The 13,751-nt window shown below is 41.9% G+C and overlaps 1 protein-coding gene across 1 annotated transcript in view; it reads left to right on the plus strand.

Moving 5' to 3' along the window:
• Positions 1-13,751, plus strand: part of ARSB (arylsulfatase B) — a 168,644-nt gene that overhangs the window by 101,662 nt on the left and 53,231 nt on the right. Inside the window, exon 6 of the mRNA XM_087430135.1 lies at positions 3,235-3,305. Coding sequence (XP_087286261.1) covers positions 3,235-3,305 — 71 coding nt within the window. The remainder of the gene's footprint in view (positions 1-3,234; positions 3,306-13,751) is intronic.

Here is a 13,751-nt window from a genome sequence, read left to right on the forward strand (position 1 = left end):
TCAGAGAGCATGGTGCCTCCAGCTTTGTTCTTTCTCAGGATTGTTTTGGGTATTTGGGGTTTTTTGTGGTTCCATACAAATTTTAGGATTGTTTATTTTATTTCTGTGAAAAATGCCATTGGAATGTTAATGGTGATTGCATGTCTTCCTGCCTCTTTCTCCCTCTCTGTCCTCTCATCCCCTCCGTCTCAGATATTGAGACCCTGCACCTTTTACTGAAAAGAAAAATAATGACTTCAGTGGTGAGAATTCAGAACCTAGTGACCTTAAACCCATTACTGTGTTTTCTAACTTTTGGTGAAGGCAATCCTGTTCTTAAACACACAGGGAAATTTCTAGACTCCTGAGAGAGAAATTACATGATCAGTTATTGTGATGGCTTATAAGTGGGTAGAATACAATTAAATTCCAAAAATTAACTAACGTATTTAAATACTACATGTACATTGTAGTTACTGATAGTTTTCCTGTCTTTAAACTCCTAAACTCTGTAAAATATCTGAGTTTTCTCCTTGCTGTACTTTCAAATATTGTGTTTGTGGGAGCTTAGAAATTTCCACGAATTATAAACTACTTTTAAAAAATCTTAAATTTTTCCTGATTGAAATAATAATACATATCTGTTGTAGAAAGTGAATGTCCTCAATAGCCTCACCCTACCAGTTAACAATTTGGTGCATATTTTTCCATATTTTCACTATTACCATCTTCCCTTCCTATGTATGTATGCATCTTTTAAAAAATCCACCTGGAGATATTTCTAAAATCCATCATTTTCCAAAGGACTAACCCCAGGGAATTGGTACATGAGCTTGTCTAGGGATTTTAACAACTTTTTATGTTTTGAGGTGGGGTAACCCAAGATTTATGGTATTTTATTCAGTTCCCTTAAATGTACGTTTGGTTTTCTTGATTTATTTAATAACTTGGAGTCCCTAAGTGTGTTTGGTCATTGTTGTAATCACTTGTCACATATTGTATTTTCTTGGCTCATATCTTTAACCACATCCTTATCAAAATATTCTGACTAGTACATTTTTAAATGCAGCATTACAACATACTTGACTTAAGAGGGTTGGTTGGGTTTTGTTTTGGTTTTTTTGCTCCTCTTTGCATCATGATGATTCTGCCTGTGAAGATTTTTTCCCAGCAAATAATTCATCACTGGGATTACTCACAGCCTTTGGTGTTCAAAATGTCATCTCATCTTATTAAGTTTCCTTATTTTGAAATATCTGTGGCTCTTCTGAATAATGGAAAAATGAAATGAATGCATAATATACAGATAAACTCTCTCTAAATTTTATTAGAAAAATATCCTTTATTTAGCTGTGCCTAATGCTTTGGGGGTATTCCAGTGAACTCTGCTTTTAAAGAGGAGTGGTTATGAATTAATATCTTGGCCCTGAAATTTTTGGGTTCCCACACCTTCTTTCTTGTCTTGTTTTGAATTGAATGAATTTTGTTTTGTTTTTCTACAGTCCAAAACAATTCTATATTTGTTTTTAAGTTGTATTAAAAATTTAACGTGCAAATTTTACTTAGCTAAATCTAAATTTAATCCACAGCTTTACCCTTTTCCCAACAATACAAAGACTTTAAAATGCTTTTATTCTGATTTCCCCTCCTGACTTACCTGCTATTATTATCCAGATTTTAACTCTGTTTGTTTTTAACCCCCCAAATTAGACACCATCATCATCATTCTGTTAGATTTTCTCACATTTGCCATTTTCTTTGCTCATCATCCCTATTTGCATTCAGAGCTTCTGGGATCAAATCCTAGTTCCTGTCATTTTGGACTGGTTGACAGTCTCCAGGACATTCAGGTAGTTCGTTAAGTGCCTCAGAAAGAAAATGAGAAGAGTCCTGGAATATATGCATATCTGCTCCCATCCCCCACGATGCTGTCCCCAGGACTACAGGCGTCCTTGTGTATTTCCCTTCCACTCTCCAGTTAGTGCGTTTTATGGAGTAGAGAGGAACAGGGAAATCTTATAGAATACTAAAGTCAAATGTATTCAATTTAAAGGACTGTCATTCTGAGATTGTGTTCTTTGTACTTTTTTTGGCTGTTAAAGTTACATTTATTTATAAAATAATAGTGATGGTGGTTGAAGTCTTTTTGGTTTTGTTTTTAATTAATTAATTTAATTTTGTTTTAACATTTCTTTACTTGGCAAATACAACATTGCCAATCACAACCCAGAGTTTTTGAAATTTTATGGTCCTTAAAATTCCAAACCACTGCTGTAGACAACTAGCTGTGAGTTTGGGATATGGATATTGGGCCACCTGAAAATGTAGCCTCTTGGTTACATCAGTGGCCTTATTGGTTATTCAGATGTGTACAAATCTAATGGTGTTAAGAGTACTTTGCAACTTTTCATTGGATTATCAAGTAGTCCTCAGTATTCTCCCAACGATTGGAATTATGTCTAACAACTTCTTCCATAAGGCTGAGTCTATACTAGCAAAATGACCTGGGTACTTCATGCACACCCACATACATCTGATAGTGTTTATACTCACAGTTTTTTAAAAACACTATTTTGAGAGTCACACACACACCATTTGGCCGGTAACTTAAAATATGCATTCCTCATTTGTAATGTGAGGGGTTGTACTAAGTGGTCTCCAAGTTTCTTTTCAGCACTAATGTAGGTCATGGTTGTATTTGCATGTACACTTTAAAAAAAATCTTAAAGAGTATAGCTATTTCACATGGATTTGTATTAAATATAAGTTCCATGTTGCAAATTTGGATATGGAAGACATTAATTTTTCTCATGTAGGCTAATATTTAAAAGGCATGTTGCACCTGTAATATTGATGCAGCCATCTTGACAGATGCTCTTTCTTCATTTCCCTGTGGGTGTTCAGTATGGAGTCTACATAGGATGATTTGAGTTCGCATTTTACTACTGTAGAGAATGGTCATGTTTAAGTACAGCCACATTATTTGTTGCAAAGGGTCACAGGAGTCACTTTTTTTTTAATTGTCATATGCTTGATGCTGACATTCTTATGTAAATGTTTAGTCATTGTTATGTAGACAAATGATGACTGCTTACAGATGCACCAACCACAAATTTTGGAGACCTCTGAATTCATGACAAAGTTTTTAACTGGCAGGTTTGTTATTTCCTGTAAGCACAAGGAAAGGAAATATTAAAATCATTCCTACCCATTTGAGAGAGGAAATTAACATTTTCCTAAAAAACTTTTTTCTAGTGAAGGAAGCCCGTCCCCCAGAGTGGAGCTGCTACATAACATCGACCCATACTTTGTAGACGATTCACCATGTGAGTACCTCGTTTATTGCTACTAAACTAAACCTCTTGCGCTCACAAAGATAGTTTTATTACTTACTGTGTCTCTAGCCTAGCTTTCTCTTTTTCCGCTTGAGTTTGCTATAAAGGTAAACAGTTCTCCATGGCGCCTGTTGTACCCATCTCATTGTGGTTTTGGTGCCACAAAGGGTGAATTCTATTCTTGGCTTTGTCACTTACAAGCTATATGACCTTGAAGCCATTTTGCTCTCCGTGCCTCAGCTTTCTCATCTATAAAAGGAGAACCCATGGGCTCTCAGAGCCTCCTTCCAGCAGTAAATGTCCTGTTGTTGTTGCCCTGTTGTTACCTGAGAGCTCCAGAGCCTTCTTCCGAAAAACTCAAGGTCAAATAAGCCATCACATCATCTGATCGAGCTGGCCAGGTGCTGCCCAGCACCTGCTGCATCTCACAGGCATGACTTACCTAGCAATCCTGGAGATAATATAGCTTGATTCTACCTACTGCCTAAATTAACTCACAGGGAGCCCTGTTATTTCCTGCAGGGAAAGAGGCCATTTAGTGCTCTCAGATCACAACAGGTTGTAGTGGTCCTATATAAGTACCATGTTAGTGGTCATACAGCTCCTAGCATAGTGAGTTTGGGCCTGGAAAGCCTAACTATTAGACCCTTTGCCCAGCTTCCATCATAATGCCTCATCTTGAGACTGTCTCCAGAAAATAGTGCTCTGACATTCCCTTCATTCACTTGGGTGCTCACATCCCCTCCTTTCTAGACATACCGCCACCCTGTTTGTTCAGGCTCTCATTACTTCTTTGCTCTCCAGTCTGTGCTACAACCCGCCACAAGATTTCCCTGCTCAGAGAATGACCCCACAGTAATTCTGGATGTGTCGTCGGGCCGTCGAGGCCCAGCTCGCCTCGCCAGCCTCACTCCTTGCCACCTTCTCGCCCTACTAGACTCCTGCCATTTCCAACCATGCAGATCATGATGCTTAGGTCTTGAATATACTTTACCTATGCCTGAAACACCTCTCCCTGCCTCTCCACAATTTTTCCTCATCCCTTAAAATCCAGCCCAAATGTCCCATCTGTGCGAATGCTTTCCAGAAGCCCCAGAGGAAGCAGTCATTCCTGCTCTGTGCATCGTTTGTATGTATCTCTGTATAGCATTCATCAAAGTGTATGTACCCTCATTTCCCACTCAGCTGAGAGCTCCTGGAAGTCGGGGTCTATGTCTGATTTATCTTTTCACCCACATCAGTTAACACAAATACCCAACACTTAATAGGCACTCGGTAATGATTACTTGATGACTGAATGGACAGTTGGAGGAGAGTTGAGATGGAATAAAGACCAAAGTAGAAGCATTAGACCTGAAAAGAAAGGGCCCTGAGACTGGTAGGAATGGCTGCAACATGGAGAAATTTCTATTTGTGTTGGAGCAAACTTATGTCAATGAGAGAGGCAAGGGTAGTAACATGTCCAATATGGTAGCCACTGGCTACATGTGGCTGTTGAGCACTTGAAATGTGGCTAATTATGGATTGAGATGTGCTGTAAGTGTAAAATACACATCAGATTTTGAAGACATAGTATGAAAAATGTAAAATATATCATAAGATATATTTATTACTTGTCGAAATGGCAATACTTAGGATATATTGAGTTAAATTAATATTACTTTAATGTTTCTTTTTTCTGTTTTAATGTGGCTAATATAAAATTTTAAATTACATATGTAATTTGCATTGCATTTCTATTGGTATAGAAGGATTGTTCTAGAAGGACTAGGAAATGATTTGATCAGCTGTGTAAGAGGATCACAGACCTGTGATTAGCTACTGTGGGTCTACATCAATGGTCCTTAAACTTTTCTCCGCCGCAGCACACCTACAGGATATGACACATTCCAGTCTGTGGCTCACTAGAGCAATGATTCTTAACAAGGGGTCAGTCATATCAGAGTCTCACAGGGTGGCCAAAAGGGAATAGACAGAAGGCAGGAATGGTTTTTAAAACTTCTGAGTAATTTAATGCACTGCCAATCTCAGTGTAGCATCCGGGGATGTGCTGAATATGGTGTCCACATTACAATGGTTGTAAACTGTCCTCACCCCCTGAGTTCCATCTACAGATGAAGAGCCTTAAGCCCCTTCACTCACTAAGCTGCACTTGGTCTTGGCATCAGAAATGGGAGCGGGAGAACGATGTTCCTGTGTAACGCGGCCACAGCGCCGCTTGCCACAGGGTTCTCAGTGTAACCTGCCGGGATTTTTGCTGTCTTCCCTCAAGTGCTCCTAGCAGAAGAGCAGGGGGCTCTCCAGTATGAAAGGCAGGGCATGGCAGTCAGAATAGAGATTCCTCTCAGTTTTGCCACCGTAGAGTGTAAGGTCTTGAGCAAGTCCCTTCACTTTTCTTGGATTCGTTTTCCCACGTATTAAGTGATGGACTTACTAAGATCCTTTACTGCTGTCACAAATCCAAGGACGCTTGCTGGCCTTCTGCTGCTCCTTCCCCCATCCTCGAAGCCCACTCCAGGCCTTCCTGGCCTGCTGGGGACTCTTGCCCTGACTCTGCATGTAATGAGGGACATTGTCAGGCCCTGGCATTGACACAGAACCACACTCACTGTTGGCCCATAAAAACAGGGCGTTCTCTTCTGTCTGTGACCTTCACATACATAGGCAGCACCGTGGGCCTTTTCTGCCCAGGTTTTATATTCATTTCAATCCACTGTGTAGCAGACGTTGAAAGTAGGATAGCTATCTTTGGGGGCCTGCTCCTTTTATAGGATGATGATACAAGCCCATTTCCTTTTCTATGCACTTAATTTATGGAGGAAAAATCAAATCCAGCTATAAAAATATATATATTTATAAGACAGCCAAGTCTGCAAATCATATTCATAGAATATGTTTTATGAATATGTGCTAGAGGCTTTTGTGGAAATAAAATCAGAAAGCAGCCAATCTAGGGTGTAAATTAAGGATTGGCCCTTGGGTCACATCATGTTATCACAAAACCATTTCTGTGGTTTCTAACTCCAGCACCTCCCAGGTTATTTGTACTTACAGCACAGAAGAGTAGTGTTCCACCCTACCTTCCCCAAAGCCACTGCATCAGTTTCCTCATCTGTGAAGTGAAGACTGAATTAAGGGATCTCTAAAGTTCCTTCCAGCTTCGGTATTCTGTGGGTCTCTATATAAATAGAACCTCAGAGGAGCAAAGCTGCTTACTCAGCGTCTCTCCTGTTTCACCCTGCTAGAAAGGGTGCACCCATCAATAAGCAGTGATGTAGCCAAAGGCATGGTCGTACATAGGTGAGTACAAGTGAAAATGTTAGAAATGTTATAAGCACTAGAGTAATTTGAATTATTATATGATTTTGTTATTACTACATCCTGCCCACCTTTCTGATCTCTGTTCTAAAACATCACTTTTCCATCTGCTCTCTCTTCGTTAGTGGGTCTTGTTGGGGCTTGTGGACCAGTGTCTCCTCCTACCACAAACCGTGGGAGCAGGCATTAGGTGTTTCCCAGGGAGGCCCTGCCTTCTAAGTAGTACCAGATCCCCTCAGAAGTCGGCCTCTTGGGTGCTAGCAGCTATACCCCGTCCTTTTTATTCCCAGAGTGTAGGGCACCCCCAGAGGCCCATCCTACTTGGTGGAGTTAGGATAATTTTCATGGCCACATACCCTTGGTAGGTTGGGGCTTGGGAACTAATAGTAAAAATATTCCCAAAAAACTAGTACACACAGAGATACACACACCAGAGGTCATAGGATCTCCCATAGACTAGGAAATCCTACAGTAAAGCATAAAGAGGTCTCAAAGAACCATAGATTACGCCCATTAGGATGGCTAGTGTGAAAAGAAGGAAAGAATGAAGAAAGAAAGGGAAGATTGGAAGGAAGAATGGAAGGAAGGAAGGTAACAAGTGTTGGTGAGGATTTGGAGAAACTGGAACCCTTCTGCACTGTTGGTAGGAATGTAAAATGGTGCATTGACAGATGAATGGGTGAACAAAATGTGGTACATACATACAATGGAATATTATTCAGCCTTAAAAAGCAAGGAAATTTTGACACATGCTACAACAAGGATGAACCTTAAGGACATTATACTAAGTGAAATAAGCCAATCACCAAAAGACAAATATTATATGGTTCCACTTATAGGAGGTACCTAGAGTAGTCAGATTCATAGAGACAGAAAGTAGAATAGTGGTTGCAAGGGGCTGGAGGAAGGGAGAATGGGGACTTAGTGTGTAATGGGTAATAGAGTTTCAGTTTTGCAAGATGAAAAGAGTTCTGGAGATGGGTGGTGGTGATGATAGCACAATGTTATGAATGTATTTAATGCCACTGAACTGTATACTTAAAACTGGTTAAAATGGTAAATTTTATGTTATATGTATTATACCACAATCTAAAAAATAAATAAAATGTAAAACCCTCAAAACAAAGAAGCATAGAAACTCTTAAGGACAGGGTCTATAGCTTTTTGCTTTTTCGCTTATTGCCGTATCTGCAGCATAGCACAGAACCTACCATCATACCAAGTTCTTAATAATTTTTTTTTAATGAATGATGAATAGATGAACAGGTTAAAGTCCTTATCTTTTGTCTCTTAGTCTTTCCTGAACCTAAAAGACCTCCAGATGGCAGTTCACACTCTCCTCTTAAACCCTGAACCTGCAGCCTACATTTTGTGCCTATCCAAAAAATAACTTAATAGTCACAGGCCACTTCTTAACTTGAATGGACATTATCATATACAGATATTTGAAACTACTTATATAGCTTATAAATGCCAACCTTCACCCTTCCTCTGGACTGAAAATATCAGCCAGAAGAGATGATGTGGGATTTTCCCTGCCCTTCCTCATTTCTGTCCCCCTAGACCTCCTGGACAGACAAACCTGCGTTTATACAGCCCCTGCCTCTGGGCTCAGCCCGGCCTGACTTGCCCTTTGAATCCAGGGCACCAGCCCTTGCTCTTCTCTCTGCTCTGCGCCCACTCCTGCCTTCCTGGCAAGTTCCCTTCATTGTTTCCTTGGCCACTGTTTCCTTGGCTCCTCTCAGCGCCCCAAATCTGGCTCCACTTTTATCTCCCGCCCCCAGCCCCCGTGGCCAGTGTCAGACGTGTGGGCTGGAATTGCTTTCCTGGGCGCTGTGAGGAAACTTTTTATTCATCTTCAGAGGCTTTGTTCTGGGGTAACCTTGGACAGACATGTTTTGGTCTCTGTTCAGATATTTCCTTTTGCTCTTCCCTCCTTCTTCCTAAGACTAGATCCTGGGAATTACTTATTCCTCCATGTCTTTAAAATCTTTCTTTCTGGCAGGCTGACCTAGACTCAGTGTCTCTCTCCCGCAGTACAGGGTGGGCCGTGGAGGAAACCTGTGAGGGAGCCCAAGGGAACGAGATGGTGCCCTTTAAGCGGATGTATGGGGAAGCCTAGAAACATCCACAGGGGTAGCGGGGAGCAGCCGGGATCTCCAGTGAGGCCCCGAGATCCTGCAGGTGTGGGTTCAGCTCTGCGTGGTTCTGAGAAGCTCCGTCTCCAACCCCCATGCCTCCCCGTGGTACTAACCAGTGTGCCTCAGACCAGGAGGAGAAATCATTGCAATGGCATTAGTTTGCCTTAGAGAGAATATATACCCCCATCCTACAGGCCACAGCCTTGATCTGGGCTGTTCTGAGGTAATGACCCTACTCCGTCTGCGACCACAACTCACCTTGGAAGCCAGACGTGGCATTCCGTGCATCGTTAGAATTCTAGCGTACATCCAGTTGTGTAACATTTACATACATACCTGCCACCCATGCACACATGTAAAGCCCTCAGATTCTGCTGGTGGAGGCTTGATTATAGATGAAGGGCACTGACAGCTGTTAGCGTTTTCCACCCCACCACAGGCCAAGTCTTCAAAGTGATTCTGTACAGCTTTGTTACCATTTCATTTAAAGGGCCTCTTCTCTTTAAAGGCTGTAATGAGATGTTATTTCTGCTCGTGATTACAGGGTGAAAGAACAGTCTCCCCTCCCTCTGCTCTCTCACACATGCATTTTCTGTGGTAAAATTGCCAAATCTGTGCTCGAGATCCCAGAGTCGTCCAGATTTACGTGCTTGGAGCTGCTCCCTGTTTCCTCTTAGAGCAACATTCAAATGCATTTCCAGACGTTAGGCTGCCATTTCCGAGATTATTTATTCGGTAGATACTGACTGCCCACGACATGCTAGGTACTGTTGTAGGGCCTGGAGGTCAGTTAGTCTTCAGGTTTTGTTAGAAACTGGTCTGGAAGAGGGCGTGGACACAGCATGGACAGCCTGCTTGATGGCTGTCCATGGTTCCCAACTGCCCACAGCCACATGCAGACTCCTTAGCTGCCTCCTACAGCCTTCAGAGTAGCTGAAACGAGCCCTCGGCACCGTTGCAATGCCCTCCTTCAGTCACCGTCCTCTTCCTTTGCTTCTGTGACCCTTCTTTAGGGGCCAGTTCACGTCCCTACTGCTCCACGAAGCCCTCCCTGGTCCTTCCAAACTTGAGTCCTCTGAGTTTCTCAGGAGCATCCCAGGACACGGAGCTCTTGCGACCTCATATTGCAGTTATTTATATTCACGTCTTTCCCCATCCGGAGCCATAAGCCCCAAGGAGGGCAGGATTTCATCTGTATAGCTCTATCAGTGCCTAAGCTTATCTTTCACATACTGAAAGAATGCATGCTAATAAACTGTTATTTAAGTTGGGTATCATCCTCTCATTTAATTAAAATAAATCTAGCAAGAGCAATAATATTATACATTATTTTCAAAGCATTTTTATTTCTTTCTGAGCATATTCGAGAAGTAGAAACATGGAGGCAACTTTCTATCTTTCATCTTGAAATGAGATATTGAACAGAATAAGGAAAGTTGGGTGGGATGCACGAGGCCCACCTGCTCTCAGTGGGGTTGCTCATCATTGCATAGGATACCAGAGGCTGGAAGGTGCCTTGGCAGTCAGCTCATCCACCCGCTTTATAATCCAGATAGAGAAACTGAGGCACCAGGTCACACACGGCTAATAAATAACAGACCTGAAAGTTGGGGCTCTCCAGATCCATGCCTCACACATAAGTCACATCCTACTGATTTCAGGGGTCTCTTTGGTTTCTGTTCTACACTGGTTTTGTGGGAAAAGAGCACCCAGATCTTAATTACAATTATCTCACTCAAACAACAGCGTGTTGATGGAGTATTATACATTTAAATGAAGGTGGAAAAATGAGTCTAGTCGTGACACTAGCCCTGCAGTTTCGCATGTAATCTGACTATGGATGACAGCAGCTTCTGTTTGTAAAGCTAGTTATGGAAACCCTGTGGGTGCCTTGTAGTAATTACATCTGAGGATGGTGGGGACGAGGGAGCAGGGTGTGGGGACGAGGCAGTGCCTAACGGAACATGCAGAGTTCTGGGGTGTTGAATGACCTGGCTTTGAATTCCAGCTTTGACTTATTTCTTGTGAGCCTGTGGATAAGTTCTTTGAGTTATTTGTTTCCTCACCTATAAATTGGGGCCAATTATAGATGTCTTCTGTAAATATGTCCAAACAACAGTTAACAGCACTTATATTCTGGCTGTTGGGGTTGGGAGGGGGGTGTCTGCCTTTTTATGTTACATATTTCTGCAGTTTTAATTTTTAGGTATGAGCACATATTAACTTCCATAATCAGGAATAAAGTCATAAAGATTTATGAATCAGCTCAGAGGGTTCCTGTGAGACTGTCCTATCTGGAAAGCTACTGGGTTTTTAGTGAGTGGATGTGGGGCTGTCGCAGAGTTCTCGCTCCTTCTGCCCACCTGTCCGGGGAGAAGCCAGTGTGACAGCGTTCTCCTCGCCTGTCTACCCCCATGCCCTGACTGCAAGTGCTGGTTCCTTCTCTTTACCGAATACAGGAGCTCGTTTTACAGCTATTCACAAAGTTAGCTGAATTTTGTGTCTTCTCTAGCTGCCAGTATTTGTCTTTAGCGGCTCGTCAAATTTCCTTGGTGTGGGTTGGTACATGCCCTCAATCACAGAGCCTAAACACAGATAACTTTTCTCCTTTTTAATTTTCAAAGGCTCTTATTCTGCCTCCTTCACTTTGAGGAGTACTAAAGCGTGTTTGGAAACGTGGCCTTTTTGATGCTGAAGGCAGTCCCACAAGCCTCATATCCCGTCCACCCCACTTCACACAGTGCATCTCAAGTAACATACATCAGACCTTTGCTGTTAACACTTGGTGCTCGTGTACTGGCTTTCATCCTGAGAAAATAAATAAACCAAACCAAACCCACAGCACTTTAAAAACACTAATTAATCCTCGCCACAGGCCTAGGCTGCACAGAAATGGCGAATCCCACGGCCCCAATTTTGTTTGGAGAAATCAGGGTAAGCGGCTTTTTTAAGGCTTCCCAGGGCCAGATACCAAAAGCTGGCTCGAAGGGCCTGGGCCGGCCCTGTCTCTGGGAGAGGGGCGTCTGGCCAGGGCCAGCTGCCTTGCTGAATCCCCTTCTGCACAGCACCCTGTGGTTACTTGCCCAGAACCCCGTTTACACAGGAGCTTTTATTTTTTCCTCCAGGGTTACAATGATGCCAAATCCTCTCGTTTCCAATGACCACTTGTTTATTTGCTTACTTTTCTTTAATTCTGGTAGAGCCTAGAAATTTTAGCCCTGGCTTCCAAGAGTAGTCTGGCAATTCTAGTTGATTAAAAGGTCTGTGCTGATTTTGATACTCAACACAAAAGTAGACGACCCTCCAAATAGTCCCTTTCAGATCCAGCAGCCGTGCCCACTGCACCCTCCACACTGGAGCCTACTCCATTCCCAGGTCTCTTCAAGATGTGGGGATGTCCAGACCCTCCTTTCTCTCCCAGTCTAGACTGGATCTCTTCCTGAGTCAACTCCCCAATCTTACAATCTGTAAGGATAAATATATACACCTGTCTTTAAACAGTCAACCATAAAACTCCGGAAAAACACAAAACCTCACTAAATATTATGGGACATAGCCAATGGAATTAAGGTGTAATAAGTCCACTTTCTAACTATTTACTAATCTGGTCAGATATTTTCAGGGCTCGAGGGCGCTTACGTATAAGGCTGAAGTGAAATTTCTAAAAACATTTCTGAGAAGCAAGCTGTAGAAAGCTGAGTCCATGGTCTGCCTCAAGTCACCTGTAATGTAAGATGTTAGTAATCAGACATTTATAGACTGAAGTCTGTTACCTCTGGCAGCAAATACCTAGGGAATGAATACATGGCCCCTGCTCCTGAAGAGCTTTTTGAATCAGAGGAAAAAATATATGCCCAGGAAATGATATTAACACAGTTATAAAATAAAGTAGCAACAAACAATAAGCGATATAAATTGAATACATAAGCGCCAAGGAGAAATAAGGAAATAATGAGAAGCATTTGAGGGTGATTAGGATAGACTTCCTCAAAAAGTATAGTTTTAAATTTGTCTATTAGTTCAACAACTTTGGTTTTATCTTTCTTGATTTTAATGTGAATGAAGGAAAATAATATTTAACACTGTATTAATTTCCTATCCCTGCTGGAACAAATTACCGTCAACTTGACGACTTAAAATGACACAAATTTATCTTGCAATTCCGTAGGCTAAGAGTCTGACATAGGTCTCACTGGACAGAAATCCAGGGTGTCGGCGGGGCTGTGTTCCTTTCTGGAAGCTCTAGGGGAGCAAAGTGGTCTTTTTTGAAGTTTTTTGAGTTGTTTGAGTTTTTTTGCCTGCAAGTCCATTTTATCTGATTTGAATCTAGGTAGACCAGCTCTCTTTTCCTATTTTGGTTAATATTCTCATGGTATATCTTTTTCAATCTTTTTACTGTCAACCCTTCTGCATTTTCAGTGTTTTAAGTATGTCTCCTTTAAGGAGCATATACCTGTTTTCTTATCTTTAATCCAGTCTATCAAACTTTAGCTTTGCATAAGACTGTATGAGATTTTCAATTACTTCAACATTTAGTACTGGCAGTCTTTTTAATTTTAGGTATGCTAGTAGGTATGTAGTGATAGGTCACTGTGGTTCTATTTGGGTTTTTGTTAAATGCTTGAAAACAGTTGCTTCTTATATTTTGGCTAGTTTCCTACTTGTTTATGGCAGAAGGGTAAACCCAGCCTCTGATGCTTACTTGACTGGAAGCAGCAGTCCTCACCTCATAATTTTCAAGGTTAATTTATTAGCATATCACCAATGCATTTGAAATTTTTTCTTTTAAAAATAAACTTGTGGGCCGGCCCCGTGGCTTAGCAGTTAAGTGCGTGCGCTCCGATGCTGGCGGCCCGGGTTCGGATCCTGGGCGCGCACCATCGCACCGCTTCTCCCGCCATGCTGGGGCCGCGTCCCACATACAGCAACTGGAAGCATGTGCAACTATGACATACAACTATCTACTGGGGCTCTGGGG

This window comes from Ceratotherium simum, chromosome 4, assembly GCF_057802395.1.
Source record: "Ceratotherium simum simum isolate JZ-2026a chromosome 4, ASM5780239v1, whole genome shotgun sequence".
Taxonomy (NCBI): Eukaryota; Metazoa; Chordata; class Mammalia; order Perissodactyla; family Rhinocerotidae; genus Ceratotherium; species Ceratotherium simum.